Genomic DNA, 26172 nt, shown 5'->3' on the forward strand with positions numbered 1-26172 from the left:
TGGATACATAAAGAAAATAAAACAAAAAAAGAGAAAAATAAATTTAAACAAAAAGAAGAGCAAAATAACTTCTAGAGATGTACGGATCGATCCTCTTACGTTTTGCATGTTGAAGTAAAAATTATACCTCGTGACCCAAATTAGCCCTCCGCCCCAAGTTGGAATAAAAAACAAATATTATTTAGTAGTTTATTCTATTTCTATCCTGTCAGATTTTGAGACGCTCGAAAACAGCCAGCATAGCCGTTACATAACAACCATTCGGATAAGAAAAAGCATAACACACACACACACACAGAAATCACACCATGGATATGGCGTCTCCAAAATTGGCTGACTGCTTCCATCCATCAATCCTCCTAAAACCTTCACTCACTTCTCTCTTCATTACCCCTTGCCTTCTCCACCGAACGCACTCTCCAACGCCATCCCACCGTCTACTAACCCGGGCCTCTCTCCAGCACCCATCGTCGTCTCAGTCGCCCCTCAATCGCAGGAATTTTGTCTCCCAGACAGCTGCTATTTCACTTTCTCTTGCTCCTTTAGTCGGCCTCACGCAGCAGGCTAAGGCCGAGGAGCCACTTTCCGAGTGGGAGCGAGTCTACCTTCCTATTGACCCTGGCGTTGTTCTTCTCGACATTGCTTTCGTTCCCGATGACTCGAACCACGGTCAGTTTTTGCGATATCTTTTTCCTCAATTTTAAATTTTTTTTTTAGGAAAATGGAAAGAGAAGTTGGCTTTGGCGAATAAATTCAGCTTGATTGAGCTAACTCTTTGGTGTACCCGGCCTTTTCTTTTCCTCTAACGGTGATGCCTAGGATTTATTTTGACAACCAATTTCCTTTGATAGGTTTTCTGCTGGGGACAAGGCAAACCATCTTGGAGACGAAAGACGGTGGGAACACGTGGGTTCCGCGTTCTATACCATCGGCCGAGGACGAAGATTTTAATTACCGATTTAATTCAATCAGTTTCAAAGGAAAGGAAGGCTGGATTGTAGGAAAGCCTGCCATTTTGTTATACACTTCTGATGCTGGAGAAAGTTGGGAGAGGATACCATTAAGCGCACAACTTCCTGGTGATATGGTAAGGTTCAACCTTTGCGCACTCGGTTATTAGCGAGATATATTTCTTCTCTCTCTCTCTCTCTTTCTCTTCGTTTTTGCACAAAAAAAGAAATTTTAGTAAGTTGTTGTGAACTAATAGCTTCTTACTCAGGCGAGTGAGGACTAGTGATGCAGAACTCTAAGATCCTTGCTTGAACCTTATAACTATTCAGTCGGTTTAGAATAGAATTTAGATCTCAAGTAAAAAAGAAACAAATTTGTTCAATTACCCAAATGGTAAAAGTTAAATAAAACTCAAGAAAGATAAATGATATTCCTTGAACCCAGTACAAACAAACACCAAGAATAATTGAAATAAGGAATCAAAATTGAATATAAGTGATAACAATTGTATTCTAAATCAACACCTTGTGCATAAAATGAAAAGAGAGTTAAAACGTTTTTAACTTAATTATGAAATATTTGATTACCACTCTTGATGTCCACAAAGAAGAGTTCATTTAGTATTTATAACCAAAGAAATCAATGATAAGTTACAACATAATTGTAACTCTCACAATATTTAGACTAATTATGTAATAATTACAATTGTAACTCCAACAATAATTAGACTAATTATAGACATATAATTGTTATTTAACTCTTTGTAACTCTTTGTAACTTCAATCTTCTTAACCAACGCCACTGATTATTTGTGGTACCATATAGTTATGGGCTCATTCTTGTAATAACACTAAGACAAAAGTTAACCCCAAATGAGTTACACTTGACTATATGGGCTTAATTAACTCAAACTAAAATAAAACAATCTAAAATATTTAAAACAACTCAACTAATCCAACCCATACACAAGGTTTATTTACCCATTACCAATAATATTCAAACAAGCTCAAATTATCCCAAATGATTTAAACCCAATTAAAGTTACGAATTTGATATGTTCAAAAAGCTCATATTTGAACTTTTCACAATTGGCCAGCCCATCATCCACAAGTTTTTGAGTGAAAACTTGGAGTAAATCTTTAAGCTTCTTTGCCTTTGGTCTTGTTACTGGTCCACTTAAACTTTTTAGGTTTGGAACTCTATTTGTGTTTACGTTATTTAAAATTTGCTCTAAGTCACATTTTGATGCTCTTTGAATATCTTGAGTATTTTTAGCCTTATTTGCATCACTCTCCCTCCCCTCAAAAGGATTTGTTCTCGAATCAATTCCTGCATCAATTTCAAAAGGGGATAAATCAGATATGTTAAATGTAGTCGAAACACTATACTCACCTGGTAGGTCCACATTGTAGGCATTTTCATTGATTTTAGCTATATTTGAAATGGACCATCCCCACGAGCATCCAACTTAGATTTCCGTTTTGATAGAAATCGTTATTTGCGCAAATGAACCCACACCCAATCTCTGGGTTCAAATGAAATCTTGTGGCTTCCTTTATTGACATGGGATGCTACTTGTTCATTTTTTTTTCAATGTTCTGCCTTAGTTTTTCATGAATTACTTTAACCATTTTGGCTTTCTTATGTCCATCCAAATTAGAAATGTCACTTATAGGAATAGGCAACAAACCAAGTAGAGTTAAAGGATTAAAACCATACACAATTTCAAAAGTAGAAAACTCAGTAAAATAATGTATACTCCGATTATAAGCAAATTCAACAAATGGTAGCATATCTTCCCAAGTTTTAACATTCCTTCCAATTAAAACACATAATAATGTAACAAGTATTCTATTTGCTACTTCAGTTTAACCATCCGTTTGTGGATGTGAAATAGTAGAAAATAAAAGTTTAGTCTCAAGTTTGGACCACAAAACTCGCCAAAAGTGGTTTAAAAACTTAATATCCCTATCGGACACAATAGTTTTAGGAATGCCATGCATTCTAACAATTTTGGGGAAAAACAAATCTGTTATGTGTGTGGCATCATTTGTTTTGTGACATGGCATAAAGTGTGTCATTTTGGAAAAAAAATTAACAACAACAAATATTGAGTCTCGGCCTTTTCTAGTCCTAGACAAACCCAACAAAAAGTTCATAAAAATATCAACCCAAGGATGTGTGGGAATGGATAATGGCATATATAATCCATGTGATTGAACTCTAAACTTAGCTTGCCTATATGAGATGCACTGCGCACAAATTTTTTCAACATGTTTGCGCTTATTAGGCCAAAAGAAATGTTCATATAAAATGCTCAAAGTTTTATCAATCCTGAAATGTCTCATTAAACTACCACTATGTGCTTCACGAACAAGCAACTCCCTAATAGAACTATTAGGCACACATAATTTTTCTTTTTTAAATAGAAAACCGTCATGCCTATAAAAGTCTTGAAATGCCACATGTTCACAAGGCACATAAACATTTGAAAAATCACTATCATACACATACAATTCGTTGAAATGCTCAAATCCCAACAACTTTGTAGAAAGAGTAGAAATAAGACTCTACCTTCTTGAAAGCGTATCAGCTACCACATTTTCTTTTCTTTACTTATATTGGATCACATATGGGAAGGACTTTATGAATTCCACCTATTTTGCATGTCGTTTATTAAGCTTGCCTTACCCTTTCAAATGCCTCAAAGATTCATAACTGATGTGAGTTACAAATTCTTTTAGTAACAAATAATGCTGACATGTCTTTAATGCTCTTACCAAAATATAAAACTTTTTGTCATAGGTGAAATAATTTAATTGTACACCATTGAGCTTCTCACTGAAGTAAGCAATGAGTCTTTTATCTTGCATAAGAACAACACTTATCCAAAGCCCAGAGGCATCACATTCAATTTCAAAAGTTGAATCAAAATTAGGCAATTTTAATAAAAACGCATTACATAACTTTTCTTTCAATAAGAAAAACGCATGTTTTTGTTCTTTTCCCCAAACAAACCCCTTATCTTTTTTTATGATTTTAGTTAAAGGGGCAGCAACGGTACTAAAATATTTTACAAATTTCCTATAGAAACTTGCCAAACCATGAAAATTACGCACTTCACTTACACTTTTAGGTGTCGGCCACTCTTGAATAGCCTTTATCTTTTCACTATCTATCTCGATTTTTTTTGCACTCACGACATATCTTAAGAAAATGATGCGATCAATGCAAAATGTATATTTCTTCATGTTAGCATATAGTTGAAATTTGCGCAATGTGTCAAACACTTGCCTCAAATGCATGACATGCTCATCAATAGATTTGCTATACATAAGAATGTCATCGAAGTAAACAACCACAAATTTTCTAATAAATTCACATAAAACATGGTTCATTAAACACATGAAAGTACTTGACACATTAGTTAAGTCAAATGGCATAACCAACCACTCATATAACTCTTGTTTTGTTTTAAAAGTAGTTTTCCATTCATCTCCTGGTTTAATTCTTATTTGGTGATGACCACTTTTAAGATCAATTTTAGAAAATACACAAACACCATACAACTTATCTAACATATCATCAACGCGAGGTATTGGGTGTCGATATTTTACTGTTATTTTGTTGACAGCTCTACAATCAACACACATATGCCAACTACCATTTTTTTTATGTACTAATAAGATGGGCACTGCGCATGGGCTTAAACTTTCTCAAATGTGCCCCTTTTGTAAGAGCTCATCCACTTGCCTTTGAAGCTCTATGGTCTCCTCAGGATTGTTCAGGATTGTTCCTATAGGCTGGTTTATTTAGTATGGCAGTCCCGGGAATGGAGTCAATTCAATGTTCAATCCCTCTCAAAGGTGGTAAACCTTGAGGTAGATCATCGGGAAAGACATCACTAAATTCCTGCAAAACTTGAACCACAACACTTTGTAAAGAATGGTCAAGTTCGTTAGTTGAGAAACAAGCTTCCTTGTACATGAGTACAATCATTGGCTTGTTAGAAAATAAAGTTTTTCTCACATATTTCATTTTAGCATAAAAACTCATTTTCTTTTCCTCATTCTTTTCTATGGTCGAATGCACATCTCTTTCTTTTTTCTTTTAATCTTCATTTTTCTACTCTAATTTTCTCTCACTCTCTTTTCTTTTCTCTTTTCTCTTTTTCTTTTTCTTTTCTTTTTCTCTCGGCCTCTCTTTGTGCGAATTCATCATGGGACTTTTCAAGTTGCATTTGGTTTTCAAAAGCTTGTTTAGGGGTTAAAGAAAGAAAAGTATACTTTTTGCCCTCTTTTTCTACCATGTACCTATTGAGATACTTATTATGCATCACTCTTCTATCCCATTGCCATAGTCTACCCAACAAAATATGACTACCTTGCATAGGAACTACATCACATGTCACCTCATCACTATACTTCCCAATAGTAAAAGGCATCCTCACTTGTTTATTAACTCTCACATCCCCACTATTGTTAAGTCATTGCAGTTTATAAGGTTTAGGATGTTTTGTAGTTTGCAAACCCAGTTTATCAACAAATAAGGTACTACCCACATTTACACAACTACCCCCATCAATAATTATGCTACACAATTTTCTATTCACTAGACATCTACAATGAAAAATGTTCTCTCTTTACAACTTAACCCCCTCATCATCATTCCTTACTTGCATATTTAAAGCACGCCTAGAAACCAACAATTTACCTTCCATATGCGTTTTTCCATCACTACAATCCTCCAAAAGAGGCATTTCATCCTCCACATCACTCTCATAATCCATTTCAACACCATCACCACGCATCACCATTACCCTTTTATTTGGGCATTGAGATGCAATATGACCAAAATCCAAGCATCTAAAACACTTGATATTTCTATTCCTAGGAGTTTGGGAGTTAGAAATACCTTTGTTTTTATTATCATTAGCATCTTTTGGTTTAGTTTTGTCATCTCTTTTGAATTAGACAGCCTTGTTATCTCCCATCCAATTCGGCCTCCAATTGGAATTTTGGGCCAAATAAGTGTTGGCTTATCTTGTGTTCCCCTTTCGCTTTAATTGTCTTTCAATCTTTATAGCCATGTGTACCATATCATCAATTTCTACATAATGTTGAAGTTCTACAATGTTGGCTATGTCTTTGTTAAAGTCATTTAAGAACCTTGTCATAGTAGCTTCTCTATCCTCTTCAATATTATCCCTTATCATGGCTATCTCCATCTCTTTGTAGTAGTCTTCTACACTCTTATTCCCTTGTATAAGGCCTTGCAATTTTTTATGTAAGTCCTTATAGTAGTGAATAGGAACAAATCGCCTTTTCATAATAGCCTTCATTTCGGCCCAAGTGGAAATAGATCTCTCTTCATTTCTCCTTTTACTTGTGATGAGTTGATCCCACCACACAATAGCGTACTCTCCAAACTCCACGACCATAAGTTTTATCTTTTTCTCATCCGAATAATTGTGGCACTCAAAAATAAGCTCCACTTTGCGCTCCCATTCAAGATAAGCATTCGGATCATTTTTGCCTAAAAACGATGGGATTTTCATTTTGATGCTCCCAATGTTTTTATCAGGATCATTTCGACCCTTACCATAATTTCGACCTTCATTGACCAAAGTAGCTTGGTCATCAAATTCTTCCTCCACTTTCTCATCAAAAGGTGGTGTTGGAAGTCTTCTTGCCCTTAGATTGGTTTGGGAAGTTTCCTCTCTCATGAAATTTAACTTTATTATTTCTCTAGTTTCTCATTCATGTTGCCAATAACTAGTTGAATCCTCTCAAATTGTTGTTGCATTGCTTTGAGGATGAATTGTTGATCTTTTGATGTTCTTTCACTCCCTTGTAGCTCTATCTTCAAATTTGATGAACCTGTCTCTGATACCAAATGATGCGGAACCCCAAGACCTTTGTTTGAACCTTAGAATTCTTCAATCGTTTTAGAACATAATTTAGATTTTAAGTAAAAAGGAAGCAAATTTGTTCAATCACCCAAATAGTAAAAGTTAAATAGAATCCAAAAAGGATAAATGATATCCCTTGAACCCAATCCAAACAAGCACCAAGAACAATTGAAATAAGAAATCAAAATTGAATACAAATGATAACAATTGTATTCCAAATCAACACCTTGTATATAAAGTGAAAAGAGAGCCAAAACGCTCTTAACTCAATTTGAAATATTTGATTACTACTCTTGATATCTACAAAGAAGAGTTCCTTTAATATTTATAGTCAAAGAAATCAATGATAAATTACAATACAATAATTACAACTGTAACTTCCATAATAACTAAGTTAATTATGTGATAATTATAATTGTAACTCCAACAATAATTAGGCTAATTATAGGCATGTAATTGTTATGTAACTCCAATCTTTTTAACCAACACCACTAATTGTTTGTGCCACCATATAGTTATGGGTTCATTCTTATAATAACACTAAAACAAGAATTAAGTCCAAATTAGTTACACTTGACTATGTGGGCTTAATTAACTCAAACTAAAATAAAATAATCTAAAATACTTAAAACAACTCAATTAATGCAGCCTATACACAAAGCTTATTCACCCATTACCAATAAGACTCAAACAAGCACAAATTATCTCAAATTATTTAAACTCAATTAAAGTTACGAATTTGAGTTGTTCAAAAATATCATATTTGAACTTTCTATAATTGGCCAACCCATCATTCACATGTTTTTAAGTGAAAACTTGGAGCAAATCTTTTAGCTTTTTTACTTTTGATTTTGTTACTGGTCTGCTGAAACTTTCTAGATTTGGAACTTTATTTATACGTCATTTGAAATTTGCTTCAAGTCACCTTTTGATACTCTTTTAGTATTTTGAATGTTTTTAACCTTGTTTGCATCAACTAGTCACCACAAATAAGTTCTTTTTATGTGTAAACCTTAGAGCTTCTAGTTGGGGAGATTAAGGACTATTTGTCCATCAATAGTTATTATAATCCTTTAGGGCTTTGCGAGGGGTAGAGAGGGTTAATGTCCCATAAAAGTTGTGAACCAATGGAGGTTGTTTCTCGGAAGAAATAAAAACTTGTTGCCTAAAAAAATTAGAAGAAACATAATAACTAAACGTAGAAAAGCTTAAGTTGACAAGAAATGATACAATTTATTATCTCTGTTCTACCACTAGATGTCATTTCCAATGCTCATACTGACTTAGAATAATCTTGCTATTATGCTCTATTTGACTACACTGAAAAAACACCATGTCCTTTGGTGGAGGATAATTTGATTGTCACTGTCTTATGGCCTACTGCCGGTTAAGTGATTTTCCCTTGCTGATCTTCCTTTTATTAGTGAAAAGGAAGACCACATGTAATACATGACATACTAACTTATAGAGGATATTGATGAGTCTGAATGAATTCAGTGACTGTTTATTGTAATACATTTTTCACATGACAAATTGACCAATTTGGTAAATTTGCAAATTATCAGAAATAACACTAACTTCTTTTTCCCTGACAAGTTGGTCATACTTCATATTGTTTGCAATTTGAGTGTGGAATTGTTTGGAGCAAAAGGAAACTCTTTTCTCTTGCTGTGCTTGATGTTTCAGCCAAGTATGAGACTACAACATAACATCAGAACAGTGTTTGTTTTCTTTATAATTCCAGTGGATTTTGCATATGGATTCACTGAACATAACATGGAAATCTGAATGGCAAAATACAACTCAAACAGAGAAGTGGCAGTACAATGTGAATTGAAGCATTTAACATGGAAATCTGGACCGTAGACTTTGAACTGAACGGAATGGAAAAAGGATCCTATGCTGTACCATATCTAACAAAAAATGAGTAGTTGTATTTAAACTTTCTGAGAAGTTATATTATATATGGAAGAGACAGAAAAATACAACTTTAATCATATTACTATGATCTAGATAAACCACATTTACTGGTTTCTAGCCCATGTGATATAAAATGAAACTAGATATGATCTTTGCTGACACTGGGAACTATCTACTAGTTGTGCATTCTACTTATCTTTTTCTATCTCAAGATCAATAATTAATGTAAGCACATGAATTTATATATTAAAATACCTACATTAACATGACTTTCTATACATGTATCTGTGATTTTTTGAACATGTGCTTTTGCTATGAATTTCTTTTGAGTTTTATTCTCTTTTCCTTCATACATTTCATGAGGAGACTCCCAGAGCATACTTGCATATTTAAATTATCTTCTAAAGAAATTTGAGATATTTGTTTTAACCTCAATATTCGTAGGTATATATAAAGGCAACTGGAGAAAAGAGTGCAGAAATGGTGACTGACCAAGGTGCAATATATGTTACATCAAACAGGGGTTACAACTGGAGGGCGGCTGTTCAGGAGACTGTCTCAGCTACACTTAATAGGTGTGTTTCAGGGATCTAGTTTAATTTAAAGATTGTATTAAGAGTATGAAAATTTTGGTTTCCTCTCCTTCTCTTCCCCCTATCTATGTTGCTGTTTTGGCACAAAGTCAGTAATTAGAGTTGCTAATAATAGATGTATGATTGGGAAAGATCTCATCGTAACTGAGAAGACAACAAATGAACTCCTTAAACACAAACATATTACATATTAAATTTTATCTTTGAATTAGTTAGTTTAACCTGTTAGAGTGTTTAGTATAGAAGCCTCTCTCTCTTTATACTCTTTGGTTGCAGAAAGAAAACCCCTTATTACTTTTACAAAAGAAATTGAGGTCTTGCAAAATGTTGAAGGGAATGTCTTGGCTGAACTTGAAGTGATAAAGTTAATTTTTTAAAAAAATAAAATAAAATGGTACAACTACTAAAGCTAATATTCTGCATGTTGAGTTTTAGCTTCAATACTCCCCCTCAAACAGGACTGAGAAGAAGAGAGGCCCAGTTTGCACGGATTGATTTCAGTTTGCACAATCATCTAATAAACTTTTGGTGATTCTGCACTGGAGATTCAGCTTAATTAGATTCATTAGCAATTTAAAGAATTAAAAGGTACATTTAGAAAGGTTTCTGAACTTGATAATAAGGTAATTTCTTGGTTCAAATGTGCCCTTAAGAAATAGGTCTTTTGCTTTTCTCGAAAGAAAAAGATGCACCATCTATTTTTTTTTTTCAAAAGGAAATATATTGCACCTATTAGCTATCAAAATTATATCTATGCTAGTCAGATAATTTGTTTTATGTGGTTTTAAAACATGTAAATTGTACTTTCTTTGTTGGAAGTACTCAGTTCACAAGTTAAATTTTATTTTTTCTTTACCTTCTTTCTTTCCTTTTGAATTGTAGATCTAGGGTGGGGACAGTGGGCACAACATAATACTCATGTTCATTATCTTAGCTGGACATATACTTAAAAGGTTTTGAAAAACCATTATTAAAAGCTTTCAGTTTTTCTATTGCTCCAAATGGACTCTTCTATCTCCAACTTGTGAGATGGAGAGTCATCCTTGGCAAGCAGTTCTTCTAGTTCTTATTTTTGGTGGATTGAATTGACATGTGGGTCTTCTGGTGAGAATTCTTGTGCATTTAGACAAAATTGGTAGTAAATTTTCAGGACACTGTCAGACACCTTGGACATGGGTCTGATCTGAAGAAATAAAAAAGAAGAAAAGAAGAAGGAGAAGAAGCGAGGACAGGAGAAACATAGAAGAAAATCTGGGATAATTATTTTATTTCGTTCCTTGATAATTACAAACATAAAGAGTGAGGCTTTTATAGGCTTCAAAATAATAAAGAGGGACAATATTCACGGCAGGAATCATTGGCTGCTCATGATGCGGCAGTGGCTGCCGTACATTTAAAACATTAACCCTACTCCTAAACCCTAATTGATACATGCAAAAAACTAATTTACCTTTTTGTGAAGTTTCCTTTTTATCCTTTGTATTATGACAATATCCTCCCCTTGAGCATCAACCTTGTCCTCAAGGTTGAGGTGTGGAAACTGTTGATGTAGATATTTATAATCTTCTCACGTACATTCTTCAGCTAAAGCTCACCTTCGTGTTCACAATTTGACTTGAAGAACCCACCAAATCTGCATAATGAATATTATTAACTTTGAATGGCAAAGATACTCATACAGCTTCATTGTTTTGCAGAACAGTTTCAAGTGGTATCAGTGGTGCTAGCTATTATACAGGCACATTTAGCACTGTGAACCGTTCACCAGATGGAAGATATGTTGCTGTCTCAAGCCGTGGTAACTTCTATCTGACATGGGAGCCTGGGCAGGTGATAGTCTATTCTTTTCATGCAGTCTCAATTTTCTCCTATCATATGTTATCCCATCTACCATGCACATAGGTTCAGGGTTGAACTTTATGTTATTTCAGTTGTGGTTAATAAGCCTGTCAGGTCGCGTTTGGACGGTTAACTGTCATTTTCTTTTCTTAACTAATTAAAATAAGAGTGACTCATCAATTGATTCCCGAAAATTGCCTCTTAGGAATTGGCATACTTATAAATCTTAGGTATTTGAAGTCATATTTGGTGTCTCAATGTGAAACCATCTGTGTTGACTATTATTTATGTCAGATATAGTTTCAGAAAACTTTTTGTAGCAGCCATTAATTGGTAGCCTCCATGAAGCCTGATCTTATGCTTCCTTGATCTCTGGAAGGATGTTACTGTGGACTTAATGTTGGGTCTATCCAGATAACCTTGATGTCCTGATTGCATCGCTGCAACTTAGATGACACTTTTTATCCTTGTATTAAAACTGTCAATGCATCTATTTTTTTTTTTTTTGAAATAATCAATGCATCTAATGTAACCAAGTTATTCCTTAAAGAGGTTGTTAAGTTACATGGTTATCTTCTGTTATAGTGTTAGATAGAGATGTCGAGTTTACCAATTATTTCAGATGGTACTTTGAAAGCTCTTTTAACATTGTTTTAAATTTCTCATATGCATTTCACTCTCAGCTTAATGGGTAATTTGAGTAGTTAATAATAGTTAAGGTGATTAGTGTAGGTGCATAATGGTGTAGAAGGTAAGTTTTGCCTACTGTAATCCACTGGGAAAAGCCTCTTCCTCTATCATTCATAATATTCACTACGGACCCCTATTTACTTAATACTCCATCGTGATGCCCATATTTTGAGCTAGCTGAATTCCTACCTAATTCATGATATGAAAATGGAGATTAAACATATTACAATGAGTGACCGAATATGGGTCTGCTTATGGTGTTCATGATATGATTTTTAATGCTGGTGATATGTCATGATTGCACTAGACTAAGCATTATCCTTCACATTTGAGAAAGCAACACACAGAACTCATGGCCCCTTATTTCATCATGAGCAAACTTGGAGCTAATTCTTATTTCTTGATTTGCCTAATATGATCATCAACCTGAGTTTTCAATGTAGAGAATTGTTACCCAATTTAGACTTTGAGCCTCCTGTTTTGTCTATTGGTGTTTCTATAGGTACTCAAATTCCTAGAGCTCTAATATTTCATTCACCATTTTTAGATGTTATTCGATCCCCCATTCTGCATATTTCTCTGTTTGTCCCCATAATTGGGTTTTGCCATGAAATTTCGCTTGCACCTATCTTGCTCACACACAATTCCACTTTCATGTAAGGGGGAGTAACAAAATACAACATTAATAATAAATTGAGTCATTTCCTAGAAACTAGGTTTATGAGAACTTATTATTTAATAGAGTTCATTCTAAATCCTCAATTACTTGATGACTATCCTCATTCTGCAAATTCAACTTCACTTGAAGCAGGGGAATGTTTTTCTATCTTAGTACTTTTATAGGTTCGTTATTTCTTATTTAGTTTTAATTCGCTATTTGATATCCTAATTATGGTCATAACAGCACTTTCTTAGAGAAACAAAAAATGATGTTACCAGCACAGTATGGGGTGCCACCCAAGAACAAAAAGATGTTTGGTCTTACTGACAGAAGAGGAAATATCTACAAGGCTCCTAATTCCTCCATTAAAGAGAGCTTGACCTTTAAACAAAATACTCAATATTTGAAACTCAAGCTTTTAAATATTTGATAGTCTAGCAAAAGCCCTAATAGGATATTTAGAAACCACATAAAAAATATGGGAGATACCATGTTGTCATTCAAACTATTGATGAATAAAATTATAGACATGTTGATATAAAAGAGAAAGATACTAAAGTGGCATATTTCATTAGGAGATACTTATGGAAATATTATTTATTAGTAAGGTATTTAGTTAATTTAGAAATTATTAGCTATGGGCTTATGTTTCCTATGAGTTCATTGTTTCTTATTTAGTTCACATGTTATTTGTATACTTTATTATTGGTTATAATATTAAATAGTTATTTTCTTTTTAGTAGAATTCCGACATAAACGTAATTATTGGCAGATTATTCTTACAATTAGTGTTCAAACATTGAATTATTGATTTGATTATTGAGATTTGATATCTCTTATTTTGTTTCTTGATATATATTCTCCAAGTTTTATTTTCAAGTTCCCTTCGTCTTACATCACATATTTTTTCGTGATTGAGTGCTTATCGACCTTGTAATTGTAGATCCTTGATCCCTAATTGAAATATACATATATATTCTCTTTGTCTAGTTTGGTTCCATTGTTCTATACCACCATCAAGCCATGTTAACCAAGTCCAGTTGTTCAGAAACAGTAATTTTAAACCCCCAGCTTACTTTACTCTCCAGATAATAATTGGTTGAGTCAATTGGGATTCCTTTCCCTTGTACCAAGGCGATGCTACAGTAAGATGACATAGCATGGCAGAAATTGAGAATAGCATAGCATGGCAGGACTTGGGCCCAGTTTGTGGCTCTGCACCAATCTATAGGTAGATTTTGAATTGTGCGACTTTCTTCATACGTGTGTCTCTGTAAAGAGCCTTAAGAATTTGAGCACCCACACATCAGTGCGGAGAAAATGAAATTTGGCCTGCAAACTTGGAACAAATTGTTAGTATTGAATCTGGTCAGGACCACAGTCCAACAAAAATCTTAACCTTGGAGGGAGCAACAACTTTCCAAGTTCCAAAACATTTACCAAAGGCAATTTTCTGAATAACAGGGTTGTGGATTAAAAACTCAAAACAAGATTTGCACGTAAAGGTACCAGTGGATCCAAAGGCCAAACTCTATGGTTAGAATTCATAGAAAAAATATAACAAATTCAAGAAGCTAAATTAAAGAAAGCATATAAACAGCCTCGTAATCATAAGATTTCTATGAATGAATCAGTTCCAAGAAACAAGATCATCAGTTTAGACAGTGCAAAAAGAAAGATAGGAGTATAGCGCAAAGAAAGAATGTAAGGACAAGGAAAATGGGTGGCCAGAGCGGTCTGATGAATCTAAAGATCTTTTCGAAACAAGATACACAAGCCATAGCCCATTCAGGACTGGATTAATGGGAGAAAAGAGTCATATATTTGAAACCCTGTTTTATCATTGTATCTTACCTTCTATATGAAAATAATTTCTCAATTTTTCTCATGAGAATAGCTATATATACTTCTCTATTTCTATTTATACTTCTTTCAGTACATTGAACAAATATGGGGACAAAAATTAATGTGAGTGGTTGTAAATTTGTCATGAGTTTTATGTTTCAATTAAGTTGTGGGTTTAACCACTGTTTTCCACTATTTATAGCCATTCTGGCAACCACATAACAGAGCAATTGCACGAAGAATTCAGAACATGGGATGGAGAGCTGATGGTGGTCTTTGGCTTCTTGTTCGTGGAGGAGGACTTTACCTTAGCAAAGGCACTGGGGTGAGTAAAATACTATGAGAAAGAAATTTAACGAGATGCACTGATTATGAATTAAATGCAAGCCATAAGCCAGTGAATATAAGTTCTACTGTAACTTTTACAAAATACAAATAAGAAGAAAAACAGAACTCAATAAAAGACAAAGGAGTTCAAATGGTTGGATTAAGAATTTTATTTCTTGTTCTAACCATTACTTTTCCAATTCATTAAGGCCTTTGCCAAATTAGCTATGAATTCAAACTACACTCAGCCTGAGTTCTTTGTTTCCTGAAAAACTTCACGTCACTTTTAATTTATGCATTTTTTGGGAGCCATTACTGACATTTGTCTTTATGTTTGAAGTATAAAAATATTAACCTCAGAGTTTTGAATTCTTGAGACTTCGATTTCTCAGAACAAACTCTCTATATATTGCTTAAGTTAACAATTTTAAGAGAAGAAAATTTTTCTAGTATATTATCCTTGTTACTAAGTTTATAGTTGGTCTTCATAACATATCATATGATTGTTTGAAATCGCTTACTCTATTGAAATTATTATAAAAATTGCCATTACAGTCTTGAAGAACTTTGACAAATGACTATTCTTTTTCCTCCTTTCTTTCCTTTGTGGATCTCATTCAAAATGGACAATCAAAATCGACAATCAAATTTCTCTGGAGATGAACCAACATTCCTATTTTTTTATCTTGAATGTAAAATTCTCAGTACAAGTGGATAATTCATGATTCATTCAACAGTCATGGCTCCCCTCCAAATTGTGCAGTCTTTTTTTCTTTATCTTTTCTGTTGCTGGTAGTACTGAAATTAAATGTGTGTTTTTCTTTTTCTTTTCTTCTTGGAAGTCCCAATAATATGTCTTGGGTGTTTCAGGTAACAGAAGATTTTGAAGAAGTTCCTGTGCAAAGTCGAGGTTTTGGTATTCTTGATGTTGGGTACCGTTCAGAGGTAAGAAGTTTTTTCTTTGCTTTTGCAGACTCTCTTTCCTTTCTAACCTATTTGGAACTTTAGGACTTAGAATCATTATAGAGATCCACCAATCTCTACAATGAAAGCATTTCCAACCTTTTCTTAATTTATTTTCTGATGCTTTTCTTAGCGCAATCTGCTTCCATATAGACGGCAACCATAATTTTGGCTTCCTGCTTAAAGAGATGCTTTCGTTCTCCTAACTAATGTTAAATATAAATTTCCTAATTAATTTGATTTCCCAAATAACGATGACTGTGAAAATTCCAACCAGTCCAATTTCCTAATTTGATTCTTAGTCAAATCTTAGTTAACTGCTGAATCTAGTTTCTTCATCATCCCATGGGACCTGACAGTTCTGGTAAAGAGAGGAAAATCTACAAATGCACAAACGAATTAAGGTTATGTTTGGAATAAGTGAACTTATTTATGGAATTTAATTTGAAATTTCACATTTATTTTTGCTTTTAGATGATGGAGATACTTTATGAAATAATAAAAATTAAGTTCCAAGATAGTTCCAAGTGGAACTAAGATAGCATATTTCTGACTACATCTAGATTAGAGTAAATCATGATCATTAGCAAGAGAGATGCAGACAAGGAAACCTCCTATTTTTAGTTGCACCATCATCTACAAGTTTTTAGAAGTAAAAAGATAAAACTGAATCCTTCAGTATATAAGCACTGCATGAGAAAATTTGCAGGAAGAGGCATGGGCAGCTGGAGGCAGTGGCATTCTATTGAGAACTACCAATGGTGGAAAGACATGGAGCCGTGACAAAGCAGCTGATAACATTGCTGCAAATCTTTACTCCGTGAAGTAAGTCAGATAAAATCAAAAGCAACCTCATGTTTATCCTTTTATTTCTTAAAATTCTGTAATTTATGCAATGCATTTTCTCAAGGATAATCTTCCTCCCCTTAAAAGATTTCATAATTCCTTGTTCATCTTCTTCCTATTACATGCTTCCTTGTATACCCAGTATTTGAATATCAAGTTTCTGGATCCTGGGTGATTGACTTATTTCGAAGATGTGTTTTTGGAATATTTTCTCTGGGATTCCTTCCTCTGATGATAACAATGAAAGAGGGACTGGTGCCATATATGGATTATAGGGTTCATTAGATTGTGCTTTACAGTATTGTTTTTCTGGGATTATGGAGGACTACAACTTAGCGTTCATGATTCGTGTAATAACCATAAAGGTGATTGTTCCTTTGTCAAATTAAGGGAGCATAGTGAAAGGCACATTGTCCAATGTCTATATTTTGTAAGCCATATGGTCTATATCAGAATGCTATTCCTTTTTTTTTTTTTTGTATCTCATTTGTTTCTGTTGCCAAAAGCCATATAAACCCAGAAAGCAGTTTAGAAAAGAACAAATGAACGTTTAGGAGTTAGGAGTTTTGTCTTCGTATCTTAGTTGAATACCGGAATAAGAAGACCCAGGCATCATAGTCCAGTGATCTGTCAGAATTCATTAGAGTGCTTGAGTTTTACTCCAGGTACAAAAAATAACATTGGCCAAAAGAAGAGATGGTAGTATGCCTGAAATTTATTAAAGGTATTGTGGTTATGGATCCATATCCTGGTTAGGTTGGCTAGTATACTAATTCATAGACCCAAGTGGCCAAACAATCCACGGGTCCCTTGCATTTTCAACAATGCATCAACTTTTATTAATAAGAGTTGGAAGCATATACAAATTGATGATTAACATATAATCTGTCATGTAGGTTTATCAATGATAAGAAGGGCTTCGTGCTTGGGAACGATGGGGTCTTGCTCCGATATCTTGGTTAAAGTGGTAATCCACCCAAGGTAATCAATTTGATTCTCCCTTGAGCATCCTTTTGACAAAATTCATTAGTTACGTTCTCTAAAGTTTGTTGTCTGTGGCATTCCATCTCATCAATAACTTGGTGGTAGATTTTGGCCAAGGGAAATAGGAAAAATGGCTTTCTAGATTGTTTGAATAAATTATTTTAACATTGTTCATGCCATTGCAGGTTTTTCAAAGTGCTTGCAATTTTGTATAGTTGATTTGTATGCCTGGATGTTTTGGCTGTAAATTATATACAGAGGTACCAAACTTTCCCCGCAGTTCAATACCGTAGTTGCAATGTTTTTATAGAATTAGCTGTGATTCTTTGTGATCTGTTGTACCCCGAAAGAAGCTCTCACAGAAATGATGAGATTATGATGTTCTTTTATCAAGTATTGGCCTACGTTGTAAGTCCATTCCAATGAATACATGAATTAAGAGTTGCAAGTTTAACTTGGGTTATAGACTTTCTGAAGAATTTGTCAGACACGAACTAGTGAGTCCTAGCAGTTGAATGAAGTTGATTGATTAAAGAATAGAATCTTGGGGAAAGACCAAACCATGATAATTACTTGGTAATCAAATTTCAGTTATTCTTTTCAATATATTTGATCGATAGATTTGGCTATTGTAGTAGGAAAAATTATTAGATATTTTAGGAGTATAGTTAAGTTAGTATACCTCATAAACTTTAATCTTGTTTGTTTCTATAACTTTTTAATATAAATTTAAAACAAACTAATCAAATTAATGAGAGTTATCAACTTGTATGTACTTTGTGAAGTAGCTTATAGTTTGTTGTTTTTGCAGTAATTGATTCTTCATTTTCTCCAACAGTGAGAAGACAAACTTCTCTATTCTGTTGATTTGACAGAGATGGTGGGAGTAATGTAAAACTTTATGTTTTTAAAAGGAAAAAAGAAATATTTTTCATTAGAACTTAATAATAACTATCTTATTGCAGTGCAGCAATGGAATCAGAAAGTCCTTGAGAGAGCAAAAATAAATAAGGCTTCCCATTGGTAATATTTACAAGAGTCCATAAAAAGACGACAAAGATACAAGTTAAAAAAAAAAAAAAAGTCATCAATAGTTTATTCACAAAATTAAGTGAACGTGTTTGATTCATTAATTTCAATTATTTATCATATAACAATTTTGTTTAACCTGAAATTTGATAAATTTTCTTTGGTCATAAAACAAAATAAAAATACAAAATTAAATTTACTTTTAAATTGTTATTACTGTTTTTATTTTAATATTATCGTGCCCAAGGGAAAAAAAAAAAAAAGTAAAGAAAAATTCACTATCATTTTTAATTATTATTATTATTTATTTTTATTTTCAAGAAAAATAAAATAAAATAATATGATTGAGAAAAACACAAAAGAGAATAAACAAAAGAAAAATAATAAGAAAACAACAACTAGACAAAAGGGGCAGGAGGCCCTTCCTGCTTGCCTTTTCTTTCTATGGGCCAGGCCCAGACTTCCTTGAGGGAAAAAACGGCGTCGTTGAGCTATCAAATTCTTCCTGCTACCCTCGTCTACAAATGAGAGAGCGCTTAGATCACCAAAACAGAGGAGCAGGTAGAAGTGATGAGAAGATGAAGCGAGAAATCAGAAGGCAGAGATGAGGCATCGAAGATGATGACTGGTTCGGAGAAGAGAGAAGGCAACAGAGCAAAGCAGCGGCGAAAAGAGGCCAAAGAAAAGGGATTCGGCTTTTGGTTTCGGGAAGTTGGTGTATGAGATGATTGATGATGGTTCAGGATGATGAGGACTGAGTAAAGGCCGACGTACTGAAGAAAGAGAGATGAGCTCGAAAAAGCCCTATAAATTGAGTAGAGCTGAACAGGCGAAGAAAACACAGAGGAGGAAAAGGAGAGAGTGTATAGCAGAGGAAAAGTTCTTAACCTCTTTCTTTGTTTCTGGAAAAATTGGAGAAAGAAACAGAGAAAAGAGCTCGAGAGTCTAAGGGATAGAAACTGAAAAAGAAACAAGAAAAGCCCGAGGAAGGAGCAAAGGAAAGAACTGAGATAGAAGAGGAAAATTGCGGAAGAGGCAAACTCCGGTTTGGGAAAAGGGTACAGTTGAATTCTTCTCTTTATGTTCTTTTTTTTGTGATTATATTAATTGTAACAGGGAATTGTGCTTGAAACTGTGAATTGAAGTTGAGGTACTGTGCGTCATGTTGTTTGGAGAAATGAAGCATGTCAGTAGGTATATGAAGCCCTTACTTTTGATAATCATCTTTCCATGATATTGGAAATCGCATCCTGTTATGTTCACCTAATTTCCATGCCTCATTCATGAATACTGTTAAGTTGAATGGAGAAATTGTGTAAGATGCAAAACTTTGAAATGCAAAATATGCTTGGGGAGAAACCATGGTCCGGTTTCATGCATGCCTTCCTTTTAAAAAATGGATTATAAGCATTTAAACAAGAAAAAGTGCCAACTTGATGTTTTTGTAGAATAGGTATTGCAGTCTAGAATTTGAACATTGGGTTGGTTTACATTTTGAAAATGCACAAAGAATTTGAACATTGAGTTGGTTTACATTTTGAAAATGCACAACATGTTCACAAAGTTCAAACTTTGGTTTTAACAAATTAGAAAATATTTAGATTATTTTTCCTTCTTTGACTGATAAGGTGAAGGGAAACAACAGTGTGGATGTGGATGGAACCATCTTTTGCGTAAAGACTTCTTTTCACAAGTATAACGAGAAAATTGACTCTGCTAAACTCATTTCAATGTTTTCTTTTTTTTTTGTTAACTCCGCTTTTCTAAACTCATTTCTCTATTAAGCCAGTGTTAATTTTTGGTTTCCCATGCTACGCGTAATTGTGTGTGTCTAACTATTTGAAAGTTTCTAAGATTTCTAGCATACTGCTGTAGTTGTTGTTTCCCAAGTCCATCTTATTTGATTCATATACAGATGAAATATATCCATAATGTCACAGAAGCAAATTAACATAACTAATATAGTAAATCTTTTGTACATAGGCGGTACCCTCTTGGTACCTTTTTCTAATACATTTACTAACTTTTATCTCAAAAAAATATGGTAAATATATACCAGGACATATACATATGTATATGTATGTGTGTGTCTGTTAAACTCGTGATTCTCCCTGGACTAATGTACTCAATAAAACCATGGAGTGCAGGCAAGGATTTCTACGGAAGGGCTTTTTCTGAAAGTTGGAGCATTTGAGCCAAATTTGAGAACGGACCCATGTTTCGCAAGCAAGGCACATGGCTCCAACTCTTGACCAAATTTAAGCTACATCAAACGATGCCTTTTCGTACTATTGCCACAAAATCCACCAACAACAACATTGATAAGGTCGAGTCTAGCATCAGCAAGTACAATGAGGCATATTGTCAATTGGACAAGCTTGATTTCACGACTGCTGCTAAGATACTTTTCACTGGTCCGCCAAAGGAAAAGAAGTTTGGGTAAATTTTCTCCTTAAAGTTTTCCTTTTTTTTAGCACTTCCGGTCCTTGGTTGGGCATGAATTTGTCGGTTAGCATTACATTTTTAATAAAATATTTTTTATCTTATTTCAAAATAAAATATAATTATTATCTATCTCCTAGGTGTCTTATCAAATGCATTTCACTTTCTCCTGTCATGGTTTCTTGCTCTTTCTTGGTGTTTTCATTTTTGCTTTCTATATTTTTTTTATTGTTCTTTTCATTTTTATTCCAAATGCTGGAATTTTGAAATTCCTTCTGTTGTGCTTTATGTTTTCTTTTTTCATCATTTAGGTGCAGGAAACAGTCATTAGTATGAAAATAATTATGCAATTTGTGAATTTATATTAGAGAACAAATAGTAGATGATACTGAAAGAGAAGATTGATTAAGATAATATTTAGGATGCAAACAAGAAAGAGAAGATTGATGTACTTATAAAGTTGGAAATGTCTCACTGACATAGAAAAAGTAATATTCTTTTCTTGAGGTTGCTGATGATATGCGATCGCTTTTGTCTTCAACTAGTAGAAACTTAATAAATGATTAGTTAGGTCCATTTTCTTTAAACTTTAAGGATATTTTTAACAAACTTTGGCTAGTCTCATCTGTTGACTTCACTTGATTGATACTGGTCCATGGCATGGGTTATAGATGGTGTCTGCCTGCATAAATGCTGTGAAGCTAAAGGTATTGAATCTTAAGAAACCTGAAGTAGTAAATTATTCTGGCATCTCATGTATAGGTAACCTATCTTGGTACTTGATGCTTGGTACCTCACATGTATGGATCACCTATTCTTGGTACTTGATGCTTGGTATCTCACATGTATGGATTACCTTTTTTGGGTGCTTAATTATTGAAATTTCAGTTGTTATTGTTGGACAAAATATTGGAATTTCACTATATTTTGAAAAGAAAACATAAGGTCTATTCTGACTAAGAAAAATTAACTATATAGGAGAAGACCCTAGGTTTGGATAAAAGGTCATTCTCTTTATCTGATTGATATCTTGACACATTTATAAAGCTTCCTATATGGGCTACATCCCTTTGGTGCCTATATTATATTATACTAATTTTTATTGTTAAGAAAACTTATATGGTAGAATACCCATGTTGGAAACGAACTACATAATAAAATGTATTCTGCATTTCTAAAAATTATTATGGGAATAGTATGTGGTCTATATTCCCTGAACACTATTTAATTATTTATGTAAGCTACCAGATCTAAAAGCTTTGCAAGTGAGCACCGTAAAAATTTATACTTACAGTAGAATTAAAATATGCACATTCAAAGTATTGGAAACACAGTCATAATGTTTTATTTTAAGCTTAGGGTTATTACACTTTCCATGGTTTTTAGTTAGCTTCCTGGTGTATGACAGTTCACCTGTGTCATTTTGTTTCAGGATTGATTTCCATCTTGTACAACTCTTCTTTGCTTGCATGCCTTCTTTAGGTATCTCATTCAGCAGTTTAACCTATGTCCTGGTTCATTTTCATAATATTAATTGTTTTTATGCTTCTGTCTAAATGGATATTTCCTTTGACAGCTGTTTATCTGGTTGCTCAGTATGCACGCTCTGAAATGAGGAAAATGGATGCAGTGAGTTGGCCTTTCTCGCATTTCTATGAAATCATTTTTTCTGATGTGCCTTTATTGCTGGCAACGCCTAATATATGTACATTTTCCAGTGAAGTGGTAGTAATTGAATCGAACTAATTTTAATTTACTTCACATTACGCACTTTTTGTGCATGATGCTTTTGAAGCAGTTTTTACCTTTTTGGTATAAACTAGTCGTTGTCTACATTCTTCAATTGCGTAAGGAAAAAAGAAAGGAGGGAGGAAAGAAGACTTTTAAGCCGAAGCATGCTTTTGACCTCATGTATGTTATAGAGACAGGCTGGTTAGCATAGTTATTTTTCTCATGGAAGTGAGGACATTTAATGAGCATGGATAAAAATGCCAACATCATTGTTCATACAATTGAGTATTATAAAGTTCCACGCCTTTTTTCTCCAATTTTTTTTTCAAATAAAATTAATTTTTGAATATCTTTGGAATTTCTTGTGACGCAATAATAATCATTTTATGAAACAATCACCCAACTTTTCTGATGATGTCAGTCTCTCTGTACCAAACTTCTAATGATATCAATCTCTCTGTTCCTTGTGTGGTTACTCGTGGTTGTAATTTCTTTGTTGTGATTCTTTTGTTTTTTTTCTTTTTTTTAAATCTTAAATTGTTTGGCATTCTTTCTATGAATAGCTTAATGTATGACCTTTTTTCAATTGAAAAGTTGCTTTATGACTTTCTTTTATTTATAATAATTACTGTTATTATTATTATTTTCACCATAATCATCATTCTTCTTGGCTTAGGAACTCGAGAAGAAGAAGCACGAAAAGGATGAAAAAGCAAAAGAGATAGAATTAAACGTCGCCCAAGAAAAAGAAGCAGAGGGTAATCAGGAGCTTCTGGAGGTGAAAGTAAGACTGGATAAACTAGAGGCGGCTGTAAAAGAAATTGTGATTGAATCAAAGAAAGAATCAGATAGCAGCATAACCAAAAAGCAAGAAAATTATGGTGAGAAGAAACAGGTTGGACCAACGGTCAGTGAGAATAATTCAGCCTCAACCAAGTCTGGGAACAAAGAGCAACTGATTAAAAAGGAATCCGTTGAAAAAGACACCAAGCTGGAAAGAAGGAAAGATTAGCAGATACGTGGTAGTAGTTGATCGTTCCCAGCAGGATCAGAAGTCAATGACTAAAGTGCAGGAGGGAGGGGAACGATGGGTGGTTATTCGCGATTCATGAAAAAATCTGGAAGTAAAATTTGGTATGGAAATGAAATGGGTGCTTGGCGCAGGTTCAATTTGCTTGTTGGAGGATATGTACATCTTGATTCTCTGTTCTTTCCATCTTGCCAGCGATTGAAAAGGATGAACTTGGGATTCACAAGGGCGTGGTGGCATACTGTTTGACTGATGAAAGTTATTTGACTGATGAAAGTTATTTATATCTTGTTTAGTTTAGATTTTCTTTCTTTCCAAGCATTTTTTGCTTGTTAGGATCAAATGGTTTATTTTTAGTCCTTTTAGGCTCCGTTTACTAAACTACAATTACTTTTATTTCTTATTTCTTAATTCATGCATGCATTGTAATATGCCATTATTTAGAAAATGATAGCATCGTGAACAATATTATAATTTTTTCAATATGATAGTAGTAAGGAAATTTAGATTGCTATTTTTGGGATTTCTAAGGGAAGAAACCTATTAGGAAACTATATCAATGCCAAATAGCTAAACTACTTCTAGGAAATATTGGAACAAGAAACATCTCATATATTATACACTTTTTAAGCGGGATAATTGGAATATATCATATAGCATGTACTAAACTTGTTGCAAGTGAATTTCCTATGAGCTCTTTTTAAGGATTATGTAAATATATTAACTAGTTGGTTTGCTAACTTAAGTAGTATGAATTCTAGTCCAAATAAGCTTCTTTCCAATAAAATGATGAATCTCAATATATCTAGTTCACTTTAAAAAACAGGGTTTGTAGCAATTTGAATGGCTGTTTGGCTATGGGATGGGAGGTCTATAGGTTGTGATTGTGAAAAACTTAGTTCGTCAAGAGGACAGAAAATATGAACCAAATAAATGGACAAGTCGTATGAACTATATATTACAATTTTGACTCAACACGAGATTTAACATATTTTTCTAAGATGTCATGTTACAAATCATAAAGACATAATAACTTACAGTGGATCAACAATCAAAAAAAAATTAACTGAATTAATATTTATATATACTGGATCAATGTATAACTACAATTCTTTTAAAGAAATCAAAGCCCTTATGCAATTTTAATATACATCAGATTATGTACAATCTGTTCTAATGACTAATATAAGAGAGTGTAAATTGACTTATAATAGTTGTAGAAAAATGTACATTACGACTATGTACAAATTAAATAATTGTATACATTCTTCCCATGATTTCAAATTTTTTCTAATCACAACATGCAAAAGAATTGTTAATATTCTATTAACTACTTTGGTTTGTCCACCTATTTGTGGGTGACATATAATAGATATATTAGTCAAACTTAGCCCACAATACTTATTAGTCAAACTTAGCCCACAATACTTTTTAAAAGTATTTTAAAAAATTTAATATTTCTATCACTAATTCTACTCTTAAAGATTCTATGTAGATGAACCACTTTTTTAAAAAACAATAATATCTTTGATATCATCAGTCTTATGACATATAAAAAAATGTATCATCCTATAAAATTTATTTGTCACTATAAGTATAAATTCTCTATCTTTTTTGAACTTAGGCAAATGCAAAATAAAATCCATTAATATATATCTAGTCATAGTTCAGCACAGGTAAAGATATATATAACCAATTGTGAGACTTTAGATTTTGCATTTCTGCATGTAATACAACTATTATATATCCTTTCCACATCTCTTTCACAGCTAAAAAAAAATATTCATTTACCATATAAAATTTGTTTCAGACCAAAATGACTCATCAAACCCTCATTATGAGATTCACACACAAGCATTTCTCTGAAAGAATAACTAGACGTGCATAATTTTTTAAAAAATATGAAGCCATCATACTTATAAAAATTATTAATCCCACATGCTTTATACACATTTCCAAAATCATAATCATTAACATATAAATTTTTCATATATTCATATCCCAATGTTTTTGTACTAAGTGTTGTCATAAGAGCATAATTATGAGATAATGCACGAGACAATACATTTTTCTTACCTTACTTATATTAAATGACGTATAAAAAGGTTTAAATGAACTCCACCTATTTAGCATGCTTGTGGTTCAGTTTAACTTGTTCCTTCAATCGCTTTAAGGATTCATGATCAATATGAATCAAAAAAATCTTTTAGCCACAAATAGCACTTTCAAGTCTCTAATGCTCTAACCATTATATGTTGAATAATTTACTTTCAACCCAACATCTCTTCTTCCATTAATTAACTCAAACCAATATGACAATATTTTTATCACAAACTTAAGAATAGAATATGATAAATGCACAATATGATGGATACAAATGGCTGTAAAATAAAATTAGAGATAGAATGAG

General features: G+C 33.3%; 2 protein-coding genes across 7 annotated transcripts; both read left to right on the forward strand.

Annotated features, from left to right (window-relative positions):
- The first annotated feature begins 217 nt into the window (after positions 1–217).
- On the forward strand, positions 218–18494 carry HCF136 (photosystem II stability/assembly factor, chloroplast (HCF136)). Of its 5 annotated transcripts, XM_088206509.1 has the most exons (9): positions 220–669; positions 852–1087; positions 9227–9357; positions 11073–11205; positions 14613–14735; positions 15608–15682; positions 16410–16525; positions 17443–17527; positions 17716–17984. In XM_088206509.1, exons 1-8 carry the CDS (start codon positions 309–311, stop codon positions 17507–17509), a joined length of 1242 nt encoding a protein of 413 aa, XP_088062635.1. In that variant the 5' UTR covers positions 220–308; the 3' UTR covers positions 17510–17527; positions 17716–17984. The 5 variants fall into 5 exon arrangements, 4 of the variants coding, with proteins under 4 accessions (XP_088062636.1, XP_088062635.1, XP_088062638.1 ...); XM_088206510.1 differs by lacking the exon at positions 14613–14735 and having other exon boundaries at positions 218–669; XR_015812875.1 differs by lacking the exon at positions 16410–16525 and having other exon boundaries at positions 221–669.
- Positions 18340–24245, forward strand: LOC110824375 (uncharacterized). Of its 2 annotated transcripts, XM_088206514.1 has the most exons (7): positions 18340–18410; positions 18496–19617; positions 19705–19753; positions 20707–20998; positions 22434–22483; positions 22578–22630; positions 23409–24245. In XM_088206514.1, exons 4-7 carry the CDS (start codon positions 20775–20777, stop codon positions 23742–23744), a joined length of 663 nt encoding a protein of 220 aa, XP_088062640.1. In that variant the 5' UTR covers positions 18340–18410; positions 18496–19617; positions 19705–19753; positions 20707–20774; the 3' UTR covers positions 23745–24245. The 2 variants fall into 2 exon arrangements, with proteins under 2 accessions (XP_088062640.1, XP_088062639.1); XM_088206513.1 differs by lacking the exon at positions 19705–19753.
- The last annotated feature ends 1927 nt before the right edge of the window (positions 24246–26172 follow it).

The sequence above is a fragment of the Carica papaya genome, chromosome 6 (genome assembly GCF_054855325.1).
Source record: "Carica papaya isolate Zhongbai chromosome 6, ASM5485532v1, whole genome shotgun sequence".
Taxonomy (NCBI): Eukaryota; Viridiplantae; Streptophyta; class Magnoliopsida; order Brassicales; family Caricaceae; genus Carica; species Carica papaya.